The following is a 26,588-nucleotide window of genomic DNA, read 5'->3' as shown; positions in this document are numbered from 1 at the left end:
CCATCGTATATATATACACACCATGGAGTACTACATGGCAATGAGAAAGAATGAAATATGGCCATTTGTAGCAAAATGGATGGACCTAGAGGGTGTCATGCTAAGTGAAATAAGTCAGGCAGAGAAGGACAGATACCATATGTTTGCACTCATAGGTCTAACAGGAGAACAGAAGAAACCTAATGGAGGACCAGGGGGAGGGGAAGAGGGAAAGAGAGTTGGGTAGAGAGAGGGACGCAAAACAAGAGAGGCTATTGAATACTGAAAATGAACCAAGGGTTGAAGGGGGAGAGGGAGGGGGAAGGAAGGTGGTGGTGATGGAGGAGGGCACTTGTGGGGAAGAGCACTGGGTATTATATGGAAACCAATTTGACAATAAACTATTTAAAAAATGAAAAAAATATATTTATAAATAAATTCTTTTCAAAATAAAAAATTATAGGGGTACCTGGGTAGCTCAGTCCATTGAGGAGCTGACTCTTCATTTTGGCTCAGGTCATGATCTCACATTTCATGTGATTGAGACACTGTGTCTGGCTCTGTGCTGACAGTGCAGAAACTACTTGGGATTCTTTCTCTCCCTGTCTCTCTGCCACTCCCCTGCTCACTAGGACACATATGCACTTGTGCTCTTTCTCTCTCAAAATAAATATAAATTTTAAAAAGTAAATAAAAATTAAAATTAAAAATAGCAAACCAAATAAATATGTAATTCACAGAAGAAGAATACAAATGTCCAATAAATATTTGAAAAAACAATTCTCACTAATAATCAGGGAAACATGACTTAAAACAATGAGAAATAATCACTGATGTCCTTAATAAAAATAATAATTATACAATGATAATCCACAAACAATTCATCCCACAGTGTCTTCCAGCTGTCTCTACCTAATACTCTCAAAAGAGTAATTTAAAATTTAAAGACAACTACATCAAAAATGCCTAGAAAAGTATAGACTAACATGAAAAATGAAGGAATGAATGAGTGAATGGATGGGATCAGTGAATACATGGATGGATGGACAGACGCAAGCAATCATTTTCAGTCCATTCTATGAAGACTCATGGAGACATAGGAACTGACATGACTTCTTACACTCATGGCATTTGTTTTTTTCACAAAATATAAAATATTCATTTAAAAATTAGGTTGCTTATTATAAATAATCCAAACAATGTTTAAGTATACAAAGTAGGAAGTTAAAGTCCCTCTGAAAATTAGGGCTTAGATATAACTATTACATTTAACTAAACTACTATTAACATAGTATTAGTATTGTGTACATACTGCCAGGCTTCCTAAACACAAATAAATATTATACTTCTCTTCATGCATTTATTATGAAGTTGGTTTGTACCATACATATTGTTCTGAAAACCCTATCAAAATTGCCAGATTGTTATTTTCAGAAGCCAAGAACTGAACAGAGAAAGATCAGTTTGCATTTCTATGGGAAGGAATTAATGCAGAAATTTCATTTATATTTAAAAATTTGTATAACAATTGTATAACCAGAAAAATAGCCTCCTAATTTTAAATTCTAGGAAGCAAAATATGTTACTTGTCTAAGATTATACAATAAATAAATAGCAGTCAGGATAATGATCGGAACTAAATTTTAAGGTTCATCAGGGCAGAAATCATATAAAATCCTTATTTTATATCATTCACAGATACTGGCACAAAATGTAAAACAACATGAGGGCATCATACATGTTTATATTGTTTAGTGCTCTATACCCTGCATGTAACAAATGGTCAGTAAACATTTATAGAACAAATATATGGATAAATGTATATAAGAATAGAAAACTGTGGAGGGATTCTAAATTAACTGAGATTCCTATTAAGCCATCAATTTTTTTAGGCTGTAAGATGAGTAATAAATATATTTAGCAGATCAACTACCCTGGAAGCATAATGTAAGATGATAAATCAATTGAATACACACTAAGAAAGAGTAACATCAGTAATGATTGATATACTCTTCAACAGAGAAATGCTGCAGTGAAAAATAATGGACAGTAGACAATATATAGACTTATCTTACTGTGAGAAAATGGGCCTTTTAAAACTTTTCTTTAATTTCATAGAAAAGTATTCACATGGGTTTGGATCAAGCATTATAGATAAGCAAATTGGAGGAAGTTACTTAATCTCTTGAAACTCAATTTTCTCAAGGTCAAGTGAAAATATTTTATAGAATTGTGGTGAAATGTAAGAGATATAGGAATGTAAGTTGCCTATCACCATACCTGGCATGGGCTAGTCATTAATTAATGCTAGATATTATTGGGTTTTTTAAAGTTTATTTATTTATTTTGAGAGGGCTGGAGAGAGTCAGAGAGAGGGGAAGAGAGAATACCAAGCAGGCTTGGTGTTATCAGCATGGAGACTGATGTGGGGCTCAATCTCACGAATGGTGAGATCATGACCTGAGCTGAAATCGAGGGTCAGATGCTTAACTGACTAAGCCACCCAGGCATCCCACATGCTAGCTTTTACCACTAACATTACTATTATCATTATCAGTATGATAATAATTTCCTAAAAATACACAAAATGGTAAAGTTTTAGTCCAATTATTTTAAGTCATTAAAATGACTCATAAAATCATAAAAACCTAGATCAAATGAGTGCTTAAGAGTAAAGCTAAAATTCATTCCTCAGTAAATACCCACATTTCCTCCCTTCTGTCTAGACACAAACAGCAGGCTTCTGTTCTTTGAATGAGTAACAGATGAAAAGTCTGCCGACCTAATTTCCAGTCATCATATAAGTCTCCATTACCCACTGTTACAAATCACCACAAACTTAGTAGCTTAAAACAATATTAATTTAATCTCAGACAGTTACTAAGATCAGAAGCCTGAAAGGAGTTTTACAGAGCTAAAATCAAAGGGTCAGCAGGGCCTATTACTTCTGGAGTCTGTAGGAGAGATGGAGGTTCCTTTCTCCATCTTTGAACCTAGCAACGTAACATTTAAATATCATTTCTCTTGGATGCGCCAAGGTGACTGAGTCAGTTGAGTGTCCAACTTTGGCTCAGGTCATGATCTAAGAGTTTATGAATTCAAGCCCTGCGCTGTGCTCTGTGCTAAGAGCTCAGAGCCTGGAGCCTGCCTCAGATTCTGTGTCTCTCTCTTTCTGTGCCCCTCCCCTGCTCATGCTCTGTCTTTCTCTCAAAAATAAATAAATATTAAAATTTTTTTCTCCTTCTTCATCATATCATTTTCCTATTTTAAGGACCATTATGATTGCATTGGGTCCACCTTGGCAATTCAGAATAATCTCTCCATTTTAAGATCCTTAATCACATCTGCAAAATCCCTTTTGCCATACAAGTTAACATATCCTCAGGTTCTAGAGATTAGGACATGGACATTTATAAAGAGAGGGGGACATTATTATTTATTATATTTCATCCTCTGGGCCCCAAAGAATCACATTCATCAACATGTACAATCAATTCATCCCCATCTCAACATTCTCCTGTCTCAACTCATTGCAATATCAAACTCAGGACAGATAGCATATGTCTGCACTCATAGGTTAACAGGAGAACAGGAGAAACCTAATGGAGGACCATGGGGAGGGGAAGGGGGAAAGAGTTGGGGAGAGAGAGGGATGCAAAACCTGAGAGACTATTGAACACTGAAAAGGAACCCCAGGGCTGAAGGGGGAGGGGGAGGGAGGAATGGGTGATGGTGATGGAGGAGGGCACTTGTGGAGAAGAGCACTGGGTGTTGTATGGAAACCAATTTGACAATAAACTATTAAAAAATAAACTCAGAATCTCCTCTAAACCTTATCAACTCAAAAGTCTCAAATCTCATCATCTAAATCAGGTATGGATCAAATTCTGAGTATAATCCATTTAAAAGCAAAATTCCTATTTACCTGGGAATCTTTGAAACTAGAAAACAAGTTATTTGCTCCCAAAGCACAATTGAAGGATGGACATAGAATAGTAATTATAGATATTCCCATTAAAATAGGGAGAAATGTAAGGAAAAAGTGGGGCATAAACAGTTACAAGCAACTCAGAAAAACAACTGGGCAAACCCCATTCAGTTTCAAGGACTAGGAATCATCCTTCATAGTTCTTAGTTCCATCCTCAGCCTTGTTCTCTGAGTCTTTCTACTTAATAAAGGTTAACAGTTTTATAAGCCTATTTCTTGCCTGTAAGAATCCATTCTTTTAAATATCCAACATTTTTTTTTAATTTTGTCTTCTCCTTGTCCCTTTCAGCCCAGCAGGCAATGTCTCTACTAATATACCATTCTCAAAAATCTTGTGGGTGTCACCTGCATGTCACAGATATTCACTCCATTGAACAAAAGCCTCCTCCACAGATCTCTCCTGGATTGTCCCATCTCTGAATTGTATTGAGAAGGTTGAAGAGATCAATGAGACACACACCTAATCTCTCCAGAAGCCTGTTGCTGTCTGATAGAATCATCTGATTTTTCGATCCTGTGGGTACTCGAAAAAAAGTTATCCAGCCACACTTTTGCCTTTCTCTCGAGAACACATTTTCTTGACAGCGAATCCACAAATTTTAGCCTTTTTCAACCAGGACAGACTGAGAATGTCTCAAGCCATCATACCGTGGTTCTTTTGCTTAAAAATTATATTTTCCAGCTTTGTTTTATTGTTGATCTTTAGTTTTGTACCACTGTGGTTGGAAAATATACTTGGTATGATTTAAGTCGTCTTAAATTTATAATATTTGTTATATATCTTTTTAAGTGATTTAACCAGGGGATTGTTCTATGTTTACTTGAAGAAAATATGTATTCTTTTCCTTCAATGGAATGTTTTCTATATATCTCATAGAATCATATATTCTGAAGTATGCCTCAAGTAAAAGATGTTCTTACTGAAAAAAAAAAGTTATTCACTTAGTTTCTCTCTTTTCTTTCATATTCGCTCTAGGCGGCAAGAAGAAACCAGCCTGCTCGTCCAGCACTCTGCTTGGAAATCTCCTCAGCTAAATATCCAAGTTCATCACTTACCACTTTGGCTTTCTAAGTAACAAAATTCTGCTCGGCTTTCTACTACTATGTAATACCTCCTTCCTTCCAGTTTTCAATAACATAGCCTCATTTACTTCTCAGTCTTTATTAGCAGCACCTTCAACATTTATATGTCTACCAACATTCTATCTATAATGATTTGGGTGTTCTCTATGATATAAGTTTTCTCTAGCACTCTCCTCACTTTTTTTCTGAACCCTCATCAATAGCACCTTTCACATCCATGTTTCTACAAATACTCTGTGACAATGTAAGTATTTTTTTAAGACAATACAGTGGGGGTTTTTTTCCACCATACCACTGCCTTCTGAGAGCTTACTGGCAGATTCTTAAAATTCATATTTCTGTTCAAGGCAAGCTAGGCTTTTCCTATCATACTACTCAAAATTGTTCCAGCCTCCAGCCATGGCACAGTTCCAAAGACACTTCCACATTTTTAGGTATTTGTTAACAGCAGCAGCCCACTCCCAGTTACCAAAATCTGCATTAGTTTCCCAGGGCTGACATCACAAATCACCACAAACTTAGTAGTTTAAAGCAACACGAACTTATTCTCTTACAGTTCTGGATGTCAAAAATCCAAAATGATTTTCATTGGGCTAAAATAAAGCTGTTGGCACATCTGGTTCTTTCTGGAGGCTCCAGGCAAGAATCCACTTCCTGCTTTTTGGCCATCTGCATTCACTGGTCTGTGATTTATCACTTCAACCTCTGCTTCCATCGTCACTTATCCTTCTGGCTCTGACTCTTTTCACTTTATTTTATAAAGACCATTGTGATTACACTGCATCCACCTGGGTAATCCAGGATATCTCCCCACTTCAAGATCTTTAATGTAATTGAATATGAAAAGTTCCTTTACCATGTAATGTTACAGAGTCAAGTTGTGAAGATCAAGATGTGAACATCTTTGGGGGAACTAATCAACCTACCACAGTCATTATCATTATTAACTAAATTTTGTCTAAAATGCTTAACCCATATTTTCAATTACACTGTGTTGGGAATCAAGAGCAAAAATAAACCAGTGGGACTTCATCAAGATAAAAAGCTTCTGCATGGCAAAGGAAACAATCAAGAAAACTAATAGGCAACTGATGGAATGGAAAAAAATAGTTACAAATGGCATATCGGATAAAGGACTAGCATCCAGAATCTACAAAAAACTCACCAAACTCCACATCTGAATAACAAACAATCCAGTGAAGAAATGGGCAGAAGATATGAATAGACACTTCTCCAAAGAGGACATCCAGATGGCCAACAGACACATGAAACAATGCTCAGCATCACTCATCATCATGGAAATATAAATCAAAACCACACTGAGATACCACCTCTCACTGGTCAGAGTGGCTAAAATGAACAAATCAGGAGACTATAGATGCTGGTGAGGATGTGGAGAAATGGGCACCCTCCTACACTGTTGGTGTGAATGTAAAGTGGTACAGCTGCTCTGGATAACAGTGTGGAGGTTCCTCAGAGAATTAACAATAGAACTCCCCTATGACCCAGCAATAGCACTGCTAGGGATTTATCCAAGGAATACAGGAGAGCTGATGCATAGGGGCACATGTGCCCCAATGTTTATAGCAGCACTTTCAACAATAGCCAAATCAAAGAAAGAGCCTAAATGTTCATCAACTGATCCAGAAGACGTGGTTTATCTATACAATGGAATACTACAGGGCAATGAGAAAGAATGAAATCTGTCCATATGTAGCAACATGGATAGAACTTGAGAGTGTTATGCTAAGTGAAATAAGTCAGGCAGAGAAGGATACATACTATATATTTTCACTTATAAGTGGAACAGGAGACACTTAACAGAGGACCATGGGGAGGGGAAGCAGAAAAAAATAGTTGGGGGGAGGGAGGCAGACCATGAGAGACTCTTGAATACTGAGATCAAACTGAGGGCTGATAGGGGTAGGGGAGAGGAGAAGGGGGTGATGGACATGGAGGAGGTCACTTGCTGGGATCAGCACTAGGTGATATATGGAAAAAAAAACTTGACAATAACTATAAAAGAAAAAAAAGGCAAACCATATCAGACTAATGAAAATAAAGTTATATATACCAGAATGCTAGACATGATAATCATCAGGTTGATTAACAGCAGTTCTAATGTTGTTGGTCTAATGACTGGTTTGGGAAAATTTCTGAAAGTCCACAGTCCCTACAAGTATTATAGCTCCTTATTTCCTTGGGGACAAAGCAATTACCTCATGCTCTAATGGTACCCTAAGATTAATATCTTGTTAATACATGTGTATGGCATAAAAGTGCTTTTAAGAAAACAGGTGTATCTTCACTTTTTTTAAAAAATCATCTAAATTAAATTATACTGTGCCCAATGCTACTTATTGTTTTCAAAAAATATCAAAACTACTGGGATGTCTTTAAAATATTAGTTTGATTATTAAATGTATATTAGCCTTATTGTTTTTTTCTAATTATAAGATAATATAGAAAAAGTAGAAATTAAGATATACAGACCTTAAACCAGCACGTAAACATTGTTACTGATATGTTAAAATTTTCTTTATAAAGTAAATCTATTCATATTAACCGAAATAACCAAATATTTCAATATGAAGGGGAAAAATGTTTGTTTTGAGGCTTTTCATTTGTGTATTTGTTTGTTATGTATACCATCATGCCAATAGAGATATTTTAATCTCACTCAATTAATAACATTAATATAGTTGGAAAAATTTCTCAGACTTTATATATATACATATATATATATATATATACATACAATTTGTTAGTCGCTTACATAATATAATGTTGAAGGCTCTTTTCACTGTAGAGTCAGAATACAGATGTCCAGGAAAAAATGTAAATATCTCATCAGCAATGTGAGGGTGTATCAAAACATAAAATTTATCGTGGCTGTAAAAAGACATTGCTAATAAAAATAGTTTTATTTTTCCCACTAATAGAAATAATAATTACCCTAATAAGAACAGAAAGTATAAAGAAAATAAAAATTACAGTATCCAGATATAAGTACTTTAAACATTTCACTGAATACTTTCATAAGCAAACATACACACAGATGATCTTACATATGTGGTTTGAAATGTTTGCTTTGGTCTTTTTAAGAAAAAAAAAAACCAAAATATCTTTTCATGTCAAATAGGGAACTACATAAGATTTTTATGACTGCAGAGTATTGTAGCATAGAATGCTCCATAATTTACTTAACCAAACCCTTATTGTAAGATATTAATCTTGTTTATGATCTTTTTTTTTTTTGCAGCAATAAACCTTGATAAACAACCTGTACTAACTTATCTACCAACTTGTCCAATTCTCTCTTTGAAGTAAATTGTGTACAATTACTTCTAATTGGCTACAACTAGAAGTACTGGATAAGAGACTGTGTATATTTTAAACTCATACCTAACAGAAACTTTGCCTAAACCTTTTGAAAGCAATTTGCCAATATGTATCAAGATCCATAGAAGGGTCTCTAGGGGAGGGAAGTGTGCTGAGCTGTGGCAAGCAGGGTGGGGTAGGGAGGACAGGTGGGGTGGGGTGGAGAGGACAGTGTCCTTTCTCTGAGGGAGGGGCTGTTGGGCAACAGACAAAGAAGTGTGGGATGGGCACAGGTCACAAGGGGCAGGAGAGGATATAAGGGATCCTGTGGGGTGGTTTAGGCCTAGGTGGACGCTTGGGTTTGGGAGGAGAGGAACAGTATGAATACAATTGGCAGTGAGGTTGTGGAATCCAGAAGAGCAAAGGCTATTACGAACCAGTGTATCAGGCTCAAGAGGAGACCCCTCCCCACTCCAAGTGAATACCAACATCTGCATGCCTCAACACCTGTGCACTCTGACATTTACTGGAGCCCCAGCACCTGCACACCCTGATATCTGCTGGGGCCCGTATTCTTGCTCCTCCTACATCTGCACACTGTAATATTTACTGGGGCCTAACTTCCACAGTCCTCCACATCTGTGCATCCTGACATCTACTGGGGCCCCAACATATGTGTACCTTGGCATCTGCTGGAGCCCTGACCTCTGCTCAACTTCTGCAATGGTAACATCTACTGGGGCCCTGACATCTGTGCACCCCAATGTCTCCATTCCCTAGGCAGAGCACAGTCTGGTACAGGTACAATCATCTCTAGCACTGAGCAATTCGTAATTAGCACCCCCACCCTGTCCTCAGTTGCTCAGAGACAAAAAAAACCCAAAAAACAAAAAACAAAAAAACCCTGATGAAGACCACTGGTAGCCCACCTGCTAGAGAAACCAAAGAAAGAGGTCACCCTTCAAAGTGTGGTAAGGTGTGGAGGACCTCTAGGAGCTGTCTTGATAAAAGATAGCCAATTTAAGTTACCACATTACACAGCCCAAAGCAGCCCTTCGATGGGTATGTTTAATACCTCAAGGGGGAAACTGCAGCAACAACTGTACAAGGGGGAGTTCACTATATTCAAGTATGCACCAGTGTTTGAGAGTGACTTTATACAGGTCAGCAAAGAAGGAGAAGTGACTGATGTGCACAACCGTGCCCGAATGGTGACTGTGGGCATCGTTAGCGCCAGCCCCACCTCACACTACCTGATGTCATGCTGCTGGCCCGCCCGCTGCTGTGTGTGATGACTATAACAGATATGGCCCAGCTAACCAGGCTGCTTCCCTTAAAGTTTGAAGTGATATCCATCCATAATGGTAAAAAAACAACAGCTCCGCCTAAAGCTTGCCACTGGTTGCTCTTTTTACCTTCAGCTGTGTCCCCCTTCTGACACAAGAGATCTTTTTCTCCACTGGGAAAACCTCATTTATATTCTGAGACCACAAGTAGAGGCTGACAGTGGTTCCCAGGCCATCCCATTTGGGAACACACTGGACATATCTGGGTTTGAAGAGGAAGACAAAAGCCCAGGGGTAAGTGTGCACAAAGACTCTAAAAGATGGGGGCAGAATACCATGGGAGAAGAGCTAAAAGTCCTGCAGTCTTTGGTATTGAGGCTTACCTAGAAAATACATTGCATGCAGAAGGGTTCAGGGCCACAAGAGGCTCCATTTGAAGGCCATGTCACACTGGGGAGAATTCCAAAGTGTTCCCCAAGGCTTTTATTTCAGAGCTTCCTTAGCTGTCAGTAGCTCTTAATTTCATATCCAATACTGTATTGCCGTCTGTGGCATCCTGACCATCTATTCTTAAACATGCACTACTATATCAAAGTAGGCTATATCTTTACTGCCATGTACTGATTTTGCATATATCAGTGGCAGAGGGATGTGTTTCTGTGCATGTTTAGTAGCAATTAGAACATTAAAGCGGATACCACTTAGCCACCAGAAATACTAACATGAGGGCATAAAAAAAGTATACGAGGATATTCACTCATGAATTATAACAGTGCTCTCATTGGCACTGGAACTGTACAAGCAAAACTGGAATGATCATCATGGTCATTGTAGAGACTCTGAAGAGGGGCATTCCTGCAACAAATGGGAAATTGGGCTTGAAACCTCAAAATTCTTATCCTAAGCCCTTATTGTTTAGCTATAGGAATAAAAAGGAATAGACCTTTCTGGTCTCACTTTCATTATTTCACTTGTTTGTCTTTCCCCCTAGGCAAATGTCATTCATTTCTGTGGAAGGGATCAAGACCAAGTTGGCATCAAGGGTCTTCACATGAACCCTAAAGTGTTTGGGACCACCACTTATGGTTATGCTGGGGAGGAATGAATTAATCAAGCCTCCCACACATACTGCATTCAAGAGTTCACATACTCCACATACTCCTGCAGTCACAAAGCCTACAGTATCTGATAAAGGGGTAAGGATGGTGACAGGAGGAGCCTTGACAGATCCAGGAGGAAGCGCAGTTAGAATAGCCATAATGGGGGCATTCAACATGTTTTAATATTGTTGTTAGCAAGGGCTGTGGCCCTTCTTGTCCTCAGATGGTACTTCCAGCACATCAGTAGAACCTACTGGCCTCTTCCCAGAGGGCAGCATAAATATGGTGATTCCAAGAGCAGAAAGTCCATTGCAAACACAACTAACAAACAACTCAGTATTGGGACTCTTTATCAACCTTGCAGAGCGAAGGGTACATGCGTGAACAGGATGGAAGCCAGAGGCCTCTGGCCTGCAGGACTGACTTTTTAGGAAAGAGCCATAAAGTCCTGTACTGCACATGGTGCAGAGGTGGCCATCTTAGCCAAGACTGTGGAGAAAAGCAGTATCATCCATTTGAATACAATTAAACTCAAATTCTCTGTTCTAATATGTCCTAATACGTTCTCAAATATGCTCTGTTAACAGGGAAAGGTAGTAATGAAAACAAATGGCAATTTATTATCAGGCTCTGAACTATCTTTAACTTCCACTTAACTTGAAATTTGTGATTAAATGTACAGATGACAGAATACAATGCTTAAGATTACTCTCAAAGACCCTCCTCCATTTATCATTGACATGTATTAACCAAAATAAAAAATTCTAAAATATCCTAAATATATAACCAGGAACAGAAGCAATTGGTAGTGATGATAATGAGGATGATGATGATGATGATGATGATTATGACAATAATATTGTCAGGAGTGATGAAAATCTAATTATACTTTACAGAAAGGACTTCATTTCCTCAGTCTCTTTATCCTTGTTCTTTGCCCAACTTAAATATTATTTAACTGCTTTGAAATTATACTAATGTACCCAACATACTCTATAAATCTTCATTTTCATTCCCTTTTGTTATTAAAATTCTAATTTTCTTGAAATTTTTACAGGAAGCAATTCCTTTTAAATTCTGAAAACTTGGAATTCTAAATAATATCTAGTCACAATGGAAGGATAAAATGCCATATTAAAACTAGAAAAATAGAAAAATTAGCTAAAACCTGAATAAAAGCTCAATTCAAAATCTAGACAAAAACTGGAGATTAGATAATCTTAGAAGTGTAAGATATACAGGATCAGCCAATGTTCTAATTTTGCAAGTAAAAAATCTATTTAAGACTCTAAAAATGATGCATCACATAGTTTTAATTAAGTTTGTATTTCCATAATCCTCATGTTTCTGAAGCTTGGCATTATGCTTTGAATGTAGAAGGTGTTTGACACATGTGTGCTGGATCCAATTAAATTATGGGTTATAAATGTGATATAAATATATTTTATTCAAACCTAACAAATCTGCATATAGGGAAATTTGCATAGCAATATACTAATTCCACTGATCCCAAAGGCTCCTATACCAAACTGTAAGGTAATGGTTTTCCATGAGTCCTTAAAAATCATTAAGACAAGCACTGTGCATATATGGCCTCATTTTTAATGACCCCTCACAATATTTAAATAACTTAAGTTATTTTAAAATCTTTTATTATTTAATAAAGTCACAAATACTTAAATATTTTAATTATTTTAATGACCTCACACACACACAATATTTCAGGTGTGAAACAAACAGCTTCAAAATAAAATCCTGTTATTCATGAAATTTTAAGAAGACTTTTATTTTGAAGTTGTCCCAGAAAATACTGAGTTTAAAGCTATTGCAAGTTATAGAATAAATTTACAATTTATATGATATCTTCAATGTCACAACAAATGTATTAAATTATATCATAAATGCATAACATATGTTGAAGGCAAATCCACCAACAAAGAACATTAGAAGTCCAGATGAGAATATTAGTAAAAGAATTCTACTCTTGATTCATTACATTAAATACAGTTAAAAAAAAAAAAGATACTACAAGTAAGTGTATAGATGTAATGCAGTAACAATTAAAATACCAATAAGGGATACTTTTGTAAAATATAAATTTTTAAGAGCAGGCAATTATGTCAGCTAATTAATGCAATCAAGATTTCTCCTGCCATGCATTATATGTAAAAATACCAAAACTGAGTCATGTGGTTTTAAAAATAGGACAACAGAAAATCCAAGCCAAACAGGATGCAATATAATGAGAGGAATGAGAGTTATCTCTAGATGAGGTGAATTAAACAAAAAAATTAGACTAAGAAGTTTAATGAACTTGATAGCTTAAAAAAGTACACAAAATACACTCACACACACAAATTATGGGGGGAAAACTGCAGCCTGGGAAACATTTTGTGGTAAATGTAACTATTAAAGATTATTTGCCAGTCTTCACAGGAAAATGGCCAAAGAAAAGAAGCAGTTTTAAAAAAAATTGTACACCAGAATCAAGTTATTACCAACCCTAGTACCAAGACTAATACAAATGAAAAAAAAAAATGTTCAGGAAGGTGGTAGAGAAGATTATAGTCATAAATTATTGATGGGAAAGAGCCCTAATACTTTATTTTATGAAATAGAAAAAAAATAGATAAAGGCATTCAGTTTACTGGTGAACTGTTAGTCCGATGAGGTTATATTAATAAAATAATACCTATGTTTCCTGCTGTCCTTTCTCCTATATCTGTATAGATATGACGTTTAAGTGAAGAGATGAAAGCACTGAATATACACATTGCTCACTGTTTCACTCAATTATTAGTACTGACAATAAGCCAGGAACTATGGCCTTAGAAATAGATGTTAAGTAATACATAGTCTCTTCCTTTATGGACCTCATAGTCCAGTAACTATTGATAACAATTCTGAGTAGGATTGGATTAGGATACTGTCTTAAAGTTCTACAAATAGTTTGTGTTAAGATGAAGAGATTCTTTAAGTACTATATGCTGATTTGATAATCTCCACACTAAATTAATATGGAATTTGAGTGGCTATGATCAATTTGTGACATAAGACATAATTGCTTCCTACTTGTTACAAAACAGAATATAGTATTTTTGAAATATAACACTATTTTGGACAATTACTGTGAGTTGTTTTCTGTCCTGTTTTTCTGCCTATGCACTAAGTAGTTACAAATACAAAGCTTTGCCATTACACTGCCTTTTGTATTGTGTTTTTTCATATTTTCATTGTGGCTTTAAATTTCATAACTCTGGTGAATTTTAACTCAATTCTGAAATTCCTGCAAAGACTTGTGGTCTAAAACGTACAATAGGAATTTGAAGGAATAGAATAAAACTGACTTAATGAATAGTGAGATGGTTTCAAAATTGTACTCAACGCTTTTAATGTTCTGGTATCATTTTTGAATTACAATACATAATCTTCAGTGGTAAACATTCTACAATGTTTCATTGTGCTGAAAAATAAAAAAAACACTGACAATGCTTTTAAATAGTCCTAATATGTTTCCTTGTAAATAATTTTCTATTATTTTAACATAACTTATAATTTAATTGAAAATAACATTCTTTAGAAAAATGAACTATTTCTAGATCATAAATATGAAAACTCTCATAAATAACTCAATGTTTCTGGAACTAGCAACATAATTAAAATAAAACAACCATTTAAATGATATAAAATATGTATTTCCATTTGCATACATGTACAGCAAGTTAGATAAACATTTTACGGATCTTTAAATGAAGAAAAATTACAAAGTGAATAAGATAGTAATTGGATTTCCAGGAAGAGAGAAAAGATTTCCTTAAAAACATAAACTATTTTTATGTTTTATTATATCTTATGAAAAGCAAACTGTTACCTGTGCAAGAATGGGGAAGCCAAGGTTCCTACATCCATTACAAGGAGTTAATGCTTCCCAGAGTCCTGAGGGCCCACAAGTGTTTTCATCATCATCTTCTTCTTCCACTTCTCCTGGTGACAAATTTATTGTAGATGAAGTCCTCTGAAATTAAATATATATTATACCAATATATTATATCAATGTTATTTAGATATCTTAGCATCAATTAAATTACATTAATTTCTTGTAGTTTATGTTAGCAAGCAAAGGCAGCTTAATATTCACCATTACTATGCCATGTGACTAAGCAAAAAAATGTATAATTCAATTTAACTTGAATGTTTAAAAAAATTGAAAGTGTAAAAACCAGATGAAAAAGACTAATAGGACACAAAGTTCATAATGAATAGGACATGAAAATGACCCAAGAAAATATCTCAATAGCAACAAATGAAAAAAATCTTATGATTTTAAGTGCAATCAGATGAACATCAAGAAAATACTTTACTGAAAGGGGAATTGCTAAAAAGTCCATTTTTTCACAATGTCTCTTTTTTTTTAATGAACTTTGTAAAATTTTGTATTATACATGTAATATGGGTAATATTTTTTAAATTAATAATGGGATTTCCATGTTGAACCTGCATATTTACTTTTGCTACTTCCCAAATCCCATTAAAATGAAAGGAAAGGGCTTGTAAAAAAAAATGGTCTAAAGCATAAGGACAAGGACAACAGGAAAAAGATTAGCAGAAGAGCAATAACAAGAGAATTTTAAAAGAATGATAAAGAAATGGGTAGGTATTACCTGATTTAGCAAACTTTAGAAAGCTGAAAACAAAATGTTGGCAAAGGGGAGGAGTAAGTAGCAGTATGACTCAGCACCATTAAAAGGGGGCTTAAGAATTTCTATATTATAAAGAGTTAGACCCTTAGACCCATCTTCTCAACTGGTCAAGAAACCAAATCTTCATCACTAACAAGAAATTGGAGGTTTATTCTCTGGTGAGATGGAAGCAAGGGATTGAGAATTCTAACAATCCATGCACAGTGAACAGAGGGGTGTCAGTAAAAACAAAGAAATTAACTGAATATCTATCTAGTAGTTGTAGATTCCCAACCTACCCCAGAGTCTACCTACATTTGCCTTAAAGAACATGGCAGCTAGTTTTATATTTCCCAGGTAGGAGATAAGAATGTATTCCCCCTCTCTAGAAATTGACCTCCCAAGAAAAAAAGATCTATACCTAGTAAAATGATAGGGGTCTATGCCTTAAATCCTACTATGAAGCCCCCCTCTCATAAAAGCTACAGGCATACAGTTTCTAATATTGTATGTAACAATGAACAAGAATCCAAGCACCATCACATATTTGAAGGAAACCTTTAATAGAGACCAAAATAAATATACAGAAAAACTAAAAATAGTATTCACAAAGAAATAGAAGATCATTGCAGCCATCAAACAAGAATGCTACAAAATGCTACAATAAACAATAGAATGCTACAAAACTAATAAACACATAAAACCCAATAGAGGAGTTGGAAAATAGGCCTGCAGAAATTTCCCATAAGACAGAACAAAAGATGAGGAGAAAGTAAAAATTAAGAAAACTAGGGGACCAAACTAAGAGGTCCATGTAGGTATGGGTGGAAATTGTCAAAGAAACAATGCAAGGAATTTTGCCAAAACTGATAAAAGTTCCATATTCAAAGAACCTTATGAAGCTCAGCAAACTGAATTAAAGGAAAAGAAAAGGTAAAAGTCTCCAGAAAGTTGGACACAATACTGATATATCATGATTATTGAAGTTAATCAAGATACTCTCTATATTAAATTGTAAATGGTACCCACTTGTCCCCCAAAAGTTGTTCCTTTAAAAAATAGAACATATGACTTTAAAATAGAAGGTTGTGTTTTTCTACATTCACATCTTAAATTTCTTTTCATCAATTTTTAATATCTGAGAAATCATAAAAAGCCCCTTACGCAGTTACAGCCTATAAGGCAACAATAATAACAGCTATAATCTATTGAGCATTTACTATGTGACATTATAGGGTCATAGGAATATTATTCATTGTTTTAATTCACACAAACTAAGGCACAGAGACATCAAGTAAAACCAAGATCACAGAGCAGTAAGTGGCAGAAAAAGGATTCTAATCCAGACTTCCTGACTCTAGAGCTGACCCCCTTGACCACTATGTTACCTGGCACATATTCAGCACAATATCCTGTACAAAGCAACATAGTCAATAACTGAGATGATGCAACTGTAGTTTAAATTTTAAAAAGTGTATTTGTTAATACATTTCTGTTACATGAGGATATGCCTGAAAACAATTGCTATCTATGACAACCAAACTTTCTGTAATTTGATACATAGTAGCCCATACTTTCATAAAAATACATTTCTCAAATCAGTAATAAAAGGTGATTATCATAGGGATTTTTTATCCTACAGATATCCTGGTGAGAAAATCTTGGGACATCTAAAACTTTATCCTAGCAAGATCGTCTGTATGTCTGAGCAATGCTGTACACAAAACAGAATAAAATAACCAAAGGGGCATCTCATTCACCAACTCATGATCAGTTGTTGGTTCGTTTGACCGTCAATGTTGACATGGCATGACGCTATAAGTCATTCCATGCTTGGTAAGAATTATCATTTCACAGATTAATCAGTTCTTTTCTATTTTTGTTAATGGTACTATATTTATTTGATCCAATCTTACAGAGAACTTCCTATATCTCTTTCTCTCCCCCAAAGAAAAATTCTGTCTTTGTCTCTTCCCTACTCACACATCTCTGATTATTTCTCATTGTACAGTAAATTATATCCAAATTCCTTAAGGTCTATGGTCAAACTATTTTTCAACACTTTTACTTACTCTACTGTATACTCAAACTACAACCAGGTGGAATTGCTTATCTTCCTAACATGCTCAATGCATTGATTCATGCCTTTCATTTTATGTCTCCATGAACCATTTTGTACTGGTTAAAAATTTAGGCTCTAAAATCAGTTCTAAGTTTTCAGCTTGCCGACTTATTAGTGTGATTTTCCTCAGATATGACTACTGTCAGCCTCACTTGCCTTATCTGCACAATGGAAATAATACAGTAGGACCCCCCCCTCAGAATTTGTTCCTGATAATTAAATGAGGTAATGACTATGAAGTGCCTGGCACATAAAAAGTTTCAATAAATATTAACATGATTTTAGCTATTATCCTCCTATAATCAATCCCACTGATTCTTCAAAATACAGTTCAGATTTCACTTCCTTCCTGATTTCCCACAAAGAGAAAAGATTTGGTTCTCCCGTAAATGTCTATAGCCCTTTGTGTTTGTGTATTTTGCTATTTCACATATACCTTGAGATGACAAGATGGCATAGTGGCAAAAAGAAACGGCTGTGAGGTCAGATAGATACATATTTAAATCCTGTCTCTGCCATTTCCAACCTGTGTGACTTCGAGCAAATCATATAATATTATTAATCCTAATTTCCTTATCTGAAAAGTAGGAAAAATAATAATTCCTCCTTGATAGGGTTGTATGAGGATAAAATTAGTTGCATGACAGTGACTGGCATATAAAAAATAATACATATTGCTATTTATTATCATTCTTATCCTGAAAGAGTTGTACACACATGCCCAAAAACTCCAGCTTATATCCTAGTTAATTGTAAACTATTTGAAAGCAAACATCGTCTTACATTTGTATCTCTTACAATGGTATGTGCATAATAGAATTTAATAATTCTTTATTGAATGAATTATCAATGAATTTCAAATTATCGTTGTGCTTTAACTACCTAGGAAATTTTACTAATATTAAGAGGTATATGTAATCACATAGCAAATCTCATTGTAGTTACTTTAGTTTTATATTAACCATTACCAGCAGCATTAGCAGAAATAACAAAATGTATCAGTGGTTTATTACTGCCCCCTAAAGACAGTTTATAAATTAACTGTGTAAAACAATTTTCCACTTGCTGCTTTACATTTTAAAATGCCTGGGAAAGATTTTTATCAAACTAAATATACTCTTCAATTATTTATGAAAAGAAAGCTACATGAATACACTTAAACTTGGGAGTTTCCTTTATTTCAAAGGCCTTTGAAACTTTTTTTAGAGATCCAACTGTGTTCCTAAAGTTCCAGAAATTGTTCCATAGAATATAGACCTAAATTGTCATCGTTTGAGACTATTATCTTTCCTGTTTAATGCACAATGATTATGTCAATGAAAGATTGGAACAGTTCTATATTGTCACAAAGGACCAAGCTCACAATACATAAATACCATGGAGAGACAAATTTGAGCTCAAAGAAAAATACTTCTAGAATAATTATATAAGTCTAACAATAAAGAAATGTGATTTCCTTGTGGGGATATATATTTATAGATATATATATCATATTTTTATTATGGCATAAACATAACAATGTTCTAAATATTTATAATGGTGCTTTATAGTTTAAAAATTATTTCAGATAGAAAATAGCCCAATGAAGTAGGGTAGGGACTATCTCTATTTTACAAGTGAAGAAGCTGATGCTTAAGCAATATTATTCAATTTGCAAAATCATCCTACACATGAGGCTAGATTATAATCCAAGTCTTCTGACTCTAGGTGTTATAATCTTTCTTCCACACCATGGAACCAAACTCCTGATTACTAGAGCTCTTCAAAGGTACAAGAGATAATTCAATTCAAGATGTTCAGAATGTCCACAAAGAAATTTCTGTGTTAGGTGATAGTTTATAATTGATGGCCTTTAAATTATTTTTTAACTATAATCTTCTATAAATCTATGCAGTATAGGATTAAGGGCCAGTTATGATCCCATAGAAACCCTTTAAATCTTTATCAGTCAACATTCTAATGCATGTCTTTATAAATATGGTGGTGAGGGGAAAAGGAGAAAAAAGGCCCAGGATATGCATGTCTGTCCAAATGTTCCTGGGAGAGACCTGGGGTGCTCAACTTAGTCAGAATATAGGACAGCTCTACGTAGGTGGGGAAATGGGATGATGGAATAGGCAAGATTCCTCCTACCAGAAATACAAAGACCAAATGAAAGGTAGGGAAACCATCTCGCTGAACTGTCAATTCAAAGAGACCAGGCAGAAAGGCAGGCTCCAGGATGTAGGCAACCATCAGAAATGGGGATCAAAACAAAGACCATTTGGAATGGAAGTCAGCAATCTGGATGACTGTGGAGCTGGATCAACAAGTCTTTTTTCTTTGCTTTTCAAAAATAAAATTGATTTATTGATTTTTTAATAAAATTTAAAGTAATACATGCTTATTGTAAAACAAATCATTCCACATTAAAAGTTATAAAAGAGGAAGTGAAGCTTTCCTAAACTCATTCCCACTGTAAACATTCAGTGCATGTCTTTTCAGATTTTGTACTTGTCTGATGATTTTGCTAGGACAAACCCATAAATATGCGATTGTATGCCAAAAAGCACTCCCATTTTAAACTCTGTAATATACTGCCAATGTTGTCTCTAACTTCCTCTCCACACAGTGACCAGGGAAGTTTTTTTCATTATGACAATAAGATCGTGTTACCATCTTCCTTAAAAACATTCCATAGTAAAATTCAAAATTATTCATGATCCAAAAGGCTGGATATGACTTGCCCTTACTCACCTCCCCAGTTTTGTTCTACCACCAACCTTCTTTCTCCCCTTTGCTCATAACATTTAAACAAACTACACTGTCTCTTTTTCTGGAATGTATCAAGTTTCCTCCTACTTAAAACTTCACATACCATTTCTGTAGCAGAGACTGTTGTCTCCCAAAACACATTCTTCCTCTCCTATTTGTCTTTAGTAAAGAATATCTAGCCCTCTTTTTCTATGGCTACAAAACCGTTTTAGTTGGGCATATGTCTGCTTTGAATAAAGACATTTCCCAACCCCCGTTGCAGCTAGGTGTGGCCACGTGATTAACTTAGAATCTTACAGTATAAAAGTATTTGTAGAGCGATGAAACATGTCCTCCTTCCTCCACTTCCTTTTTCTCCTGAGAGGAATGCTAATGAAATGTCAAAGATGGAGCAGCCATCTTGAATCAAGAAGTATCCTTGGAACTAGAGAACATACACAATGGAAAAATAAAATAGAAGAATCCTGGATTCCTCTTGCTGGTGAATACTATCAGCCTTGGATTGCCTTAGCTCTAAGCTTTGCAAGTGGGAATGAAATAGACTTCTTACGCCATTTGTTATTTTTAATTTTCTGTTACTTGATATTGTACCAAATCCTAATAAATAAATTGTGGGAACATCCTCTTCTTTTGTCTTTGTCAGGATTAACCTTATTTGTGCTTTAGGTGTGAACTTAATTCCCTTCCTTTGGTAGGCTTTTTTGATGCCACCGTCAAAATTAGTTTCCTTTCTTACACGTTTTCACAATATCCTGCTTTTTTAAATAGCAATGATCACAAATACAATTTTACAGTTACTTGTGTGATTCTGATTGAATATCTCCTATCCCTACTCAATTACAAGCTGCCTGATTGCAGAGATGTCTGTTGGATTAGCTACCATAAGCACCGCACTTAGCACAAGTGACTGAAACATTAAAGAATTTTTCATTACATAGGTGTTTAACAAATAAATGAGTTAAGGAAATAAATGCCACCTTGCCTTCAAAAATCTTTTATTAACGTGAACAATTATACCAATTTAACTATAACTCAGATCTTAGTGGTCTTTATCTTCTGACTCCACTGAATTCACTTGCTCTCACTGTGTTCATCTTATATTCAAGCTATTTGATTTCATTAAAGAACACATTCATACTAGCCATTAGCAAGTAGTTTAGATTTTACCAAAAACTTCATAGCAGAGAAAGAGAATGGTCTTTAAATTGCACAATTTAACCTCTCCTCCTTCCCAACAAGTATTTTTCTCCTTGTAACGATGGTCTGGTAGGAGGGTGCTTTCATCTCCTCATTCACTAAGAATGCCCAGTTTCCTTGATGTTTATTTCCTCCCACAGGCTTATTCTATTAGCTCTTCAAATTTCTCTCTTTTATTATGCAGAGCAATTTAACTCTAGCATACATTTTATCTCCAAATTTATAGCTAATCCCATTACACAGGTGACCTCAGATCAGGATTATTATTTTTTGTTAATTTGAAAGACAACAGAAAAAGATATGTCAAAAATATTTTATTTTTTTTATAGAATTTTAAAAATTGGAGATCTAAGGGCCTAATGGGACATGGAGAGAGGAAAGAAAATTATAAAGTGTTGAACTGGTTTATTTATGCCCAAACTATGACAGTGCCAATGATCAAACAAATAGAGGTCAGTGATCATATTACTCAAAAAAGGAGTAGACTTGCTTATCTTAAATTCAGTCTTGAGAAAGAGTTCACCTGTTACAGTTTAATATATACCAACGCTCAGAAAACTTAGTGTCAAATGAAATATCCTCATCAGCTTATCAACACTTAACATCTGTTTGATTTTCTGAAAATAACTCTGCAGTGTTACCCTACACTAGCTTTGCACCACAGCCGCTCTGGGTTAGTGTAAATTTAAAAAAACTGCAATATTTAAGTCCTCTGAAAAATAAAATTTCTCTCAGATTTAATTGGAGTTACCTGGGAGTCATAAGTGGCATTTATATCTGCAAGAAAAAGAAAGGAAGAAGAAAAACAAGTCTTCATGCCAATGATCAACTGTGTCCCACCTAGTATCCACACACCAAAATGATGTTTTTCTGCACAATGATATTTTCAACTTGGAGATTTGCCAGTATCAAAAGTATTTCACACTTACTGAAGTATTGCTATTAAAGCAATTATTTTCAGCTGCAAGAAATACTGAAGAATAGATTAAGGAGAGTTGTTCTCTTTTTAATAGGACATGAGACACTGCAATTCTTCTAAAATGCTCGGTTTCAACTAGTTTTGTCCCCACTTGCTACTGGTGTACAGGGTTGACAAGCTTTGCATAGCCACCTGGAAACCTTCAAAGAAGAAGGCATTTGGTTTGCTATTCTACTTTCATACAATCAGTTTGCATGCTCTTATTATCTCTTGAAATTTTACTTATCTGTCTCTTGCTTAATAATTGATACTGTATATTACTGCAAAATTAGAGAGATGTCTAAACTGATGTCAGGTTTATGCACAAGTTTATGCACAGTTAAAATAAGTTAATGTTACTTAAGAAAATGTATTCCAGCTGGGTTTTTTTGGCAAGATTTAACATATAAAGCAAAATGTATAACTTTTTTTAAATGATTCTTCATGACAGATCATTTTGTAGAAACAAATTATATTTTTCAGAGTTTCCTTTTTAAAAAATCAAATTTATTAAAGTATTCCATAATATGCACTCATTTTAAATGTACAGTTTGACAACTTTTAATAAATGCATACTGATGAGGGAGCTTGGGGCAAGCTGAGGGCAAAATACAGGCTGCCACATGCCCCCCGCCCCCAACAGTGAAATGTGTGTGATATTCCTCAGACAGACCTGGCTACCCAAGTACAAAGGAAAGGAGTTTGAGTGCTTGCCACGGTAACGTGGGAAACTAAGGCAAATGAAAATTTAAATTCCCTTACTGCCTTACAGCCCAATGACAACTCCTTGAAACTGGCAGAGTACCTCCCTCTAGAAGCTCTGCTGCCTCAAGGATGACACTTTGCTGAGGGGCAAAAGAGAACCTTAAGCTTAACATTATCCCAACCCCGAGGACCCTGTGAATCTACTTACTTCATCTCAAGGATGTGCCCCAACTATGCCCCAAGATATACGCTGGCAATCACACTCTAGGTTTATGTCCCCCTGACGTACACCGGAAGGGTCTCATGACTGACATTTTATTAAACAGTAATAAACGGTGTTTCCCTGGCAACAGCTAGCTCCTCAAGGCTCTGGAAACCTTACTTCCAAAATACTGTAGAGACTTATTCTATCCCTAACCCCCTCCTAACCTGAGGGTATATAATGAGTTACCCGTCACAACCCCAGTGCATCTCTTCCTCCCCAGGGATCCTGTCCCCATGCTTTAATAAAATCACCATTCTTACACCAAAGGTATCTTCAAGAATCTTTCTTGGCTGTCGGCTCCAGACCCCATGAACCCTCCCCCGTGATCTCAGAACTTCATCATATACAACTGAGTTGTAATCACCACCACAGTTAAGATATAGAACATCTCCCTCACCACAAATGCCTGTGCTCTTTCCTTGTCGATATTCACCTACCATTGGCCCCAGAAACCTTTTTTCTGTCATAGACCTGTCTTTCCTAAAACTTCACAAAAATGGGATCATAAGCATTCACTTTATGTCTGGCCGCTTTCAGTCAGCATTTTGGGATTTATCTCTATCTTTTGTGTATCTATAGTTTATTCCTGTTTAATGAAAAGTAGTATTCCACTGAATAGATATGTCAAAGTTGATTTATACAGTTGTCTGTTGATAGACGTTTAGATAGTTTCCAGTTTGGGGTCATTATGTATAAAGTCGGTGTAAACTTTCATGTAAAAGTCTGTGTGGGAACATAAACTTTTGTTTCTCTGGTTAAATATCTAAAATGTCAGGTCCCATGGTATATCTTAAGCTTTTTAAGAAATTGTCATAATGTTTTCCCAAGTGTTGATACCATTTTACATTCCCATTAGGTGTGTGTGAGACTTCAAGTACCTCCCTATCATTAGGAACACTTAACTTTAGCCATTGTAATGGGGGTAGAATAGTTACCTCATGATGCTTTAGTTTCCGTTTCTGTGATTACTAACGTGTTAAGTGTCTTTTTCTGTGCTTGGAGGCCATACATATAGTGTGTGTGTGTGTGTGTGTGTGGTGTGTGTGTGTGAAATACCCTTTCAAGTCTTTTGCCTATTTTTATTGGATTAATTGGACTTCTTATTTTGAATTGTAAGAAGTTCTTTTTTTTTTAGAGCAGTTTATGGTTCACAGCAAAACTGAGAAAGGAACAGAGGTGATTACATTTACATCCCAATGTAAATACATTTTTATAATGACATGCATTCATCATTATGGTATCATACAAAGTATTTTCATTGCCCTAAAGATCCTCTGTGCTCCATCTATTCATCCTTCTACTGTGCCCAGCCTTTGTTTTTGTTTTTTTACTGTCTCCATAGTTTTGCCCCTTCCAGAATGTCATACAGTTGATATTATATGGTATGTAGCCTTTTCAGGTTGGCTTTTCTCATGTAGTAACACACATTTAAGGTTACTTCATGTCTTTTCATGGTTTGATAGCTCATTTCTTTTTAGTGCTGAATAATATTCCACTGTCTTGATGTACCAGAGTTTATTTATTCATTCACCCACTAAAGAACATCTTGATTTCTTCCAAGTTTGGAAAATTATTAATAAAGCTGCTATAAACATCTGTATGCAGATTTTTGTGTGGACATAAGTTTTCAACTCCCTTGGGTAAGTACTAAGGCATGAGAATGCTGGATCATATAAGAATATGTTTCATGTTGTAAGAAACTGGCAAACTACCTTCCAAAGTAGCTGTACCATTTTGCATTCCCATCAGCAATGCAAGTTCCTCTTGATCTACACACTTAGCATTTGGCCTTGTCAGTTTTCTGAATTTTGACCATTCTAGTAGGTGATTTAATTTGTGGTTTTATTTTGCATTTCCATGATGACATGTGGAGCATATTTGCATATGCTTATTTGCCATCTATATATCTTCATTGGTGAGGTGACTTTGAAGGTCTTTGGCCCATTTTTGGTCTATTTTTTGTTTTTTTTTTTTTATCATTGAACTTAAAGAGTTCTTTATATAATCTTGATAATGGTCCTTTATCAAGTATGTGATTTACAAATATTTGTTCCTTGTCTGTGGCTTATCCTCTCATTCTCTTGATATTAAGAGAAAAAGTTTTTTAAATTTAAGAAAGTCCAGCTTATCAACTATTTCTTTCATTGATCCTACCATTATTGTTAAGTCTAAAAAGTAATAACCATACCCAAAGATTTTTCTCCTATGCTTTCACCTAGGAATTTTATAGTTTTGTGTTTTACGTTTTGAGTTAATTTTTGTGAAGAGTGTAAGGTCTGTGTCTAGATTCATTTTTTACATGTGAAAGTCCAGAGTTGTAAACTTTTTTTTTAATATTCTATATTCTCACTATATATCCTTTATGCTATTTACTTAATATCTAAGAAATATTTGCTTACCCAAAGTCATAGAGATATCCTCCTATATTTTCTTTTGTAAATTTCACATTTTCATTTTTACATTTTGGTCTTTTATCAACATGGAGAACAAAGGAAAAGTGTATGTGATCAAAAGCAACAGATATAGAATCTTTTAAACACACCCATTTAGGATGTTTTTAAAATGCTTGTTATTTGCAAGTGACTTCATTAACAATTACTAAATATTTATTAATATAATGAAATAAAATTATAATATGATTGACGAGACACATGTGCTACTAACAACTATGAACCGATGATACTATTGCATGATATTTTGGGTTCTAATAATAAAACACTTTCACTTACAATACTTTTACACAACTTCAGACCTAATGTGTTAATTTGCATAAAGAATTATGAAAATTAAAATTCAAATAATTACAAAAAAACAAGTTCAATTTTCTTTATAGATAATAGAAGGACAACAAGTATATGTCCAAATAATCCTTTGCCAATTAAAGCCTACAACCTACAGGATCTTCATAAGTTTTGTAAACAGTAGCAAAATTAATCTCAAAACATCTTCAACAATAAATAATATTTTTTTCAGTTTATACACAAAGACAGATCATGCTAATCCATAGAGTGAAGTATGTACATAAAGGTGAAAGATGTATAAAATACTGGAATCTAGATCACAATTTGGTCAAATCATTACTCAGGAGATGGCAATTAACAGCAAAAAAAATACATATACATACACACATTAATATATATATACACATACA

The 26,588-nt window shown here is 35.0% G+C and overlaps 2 protein-coding genes across 3 annotated transcripts in view; one reads left to right on the top strand and one right to left on the bottom strand.

Annotated features, from left to right (window-relative positions):
• Positions 1-26,588, bottom strand: part of ANKS1B (ankyrin repeat and sterile alpha motif domain containing 1B) — a 1,093,013-nt gene that overhangs the window by 778,071 nt on the left and 288,354 nt on the right. For both annotated transcript variants that reach the window (XM_029953701.1, XM_029953700.1), the window contains exon 9: positions 14,629-14,772. In XM_029953701.1, coding sequence (XP_029809561.1) covers positions 14,629-14,772 — 144 coding nt within the window. The remainder of the gene's footprint in view (positions 1-14,628; positions 14,773-26,588) is intronic.
• FAM71C (family with sequence similarity 71 member C) lies at positions 8,867-11,306 on the top strand. The gene is given in 5 exon segments (XM_029953878.1): positions 8,867-8,970; positions 9,285-9,610; positions 9,613-9,737; positions 9,739-9,951; positions 10,649-11,306. Coding segments are annotated over 5 exon segments (882 nt in total). The 3' UTR covers positions 10,763-11,306.

The sequence above is a fragment of the Suricata suricatta genome, chromosome 10, assembly GCF_006229205.1.
Source record: "Suricata suricatta isolate VVHF042 chromosome 10, meerkat_22Aug2017_6uvM2_HiC, whole genome shotgun sequence".
Classification (NCBI taxonomy): Eukaryota; Metazoa; Chordata; class Mammalia; order Carnivora; family Herpestidae; genus Suricata; species Suricata suricatta.
This window is presented reverse-complemented; position numbering and strand designations above follow the sequence as displayed.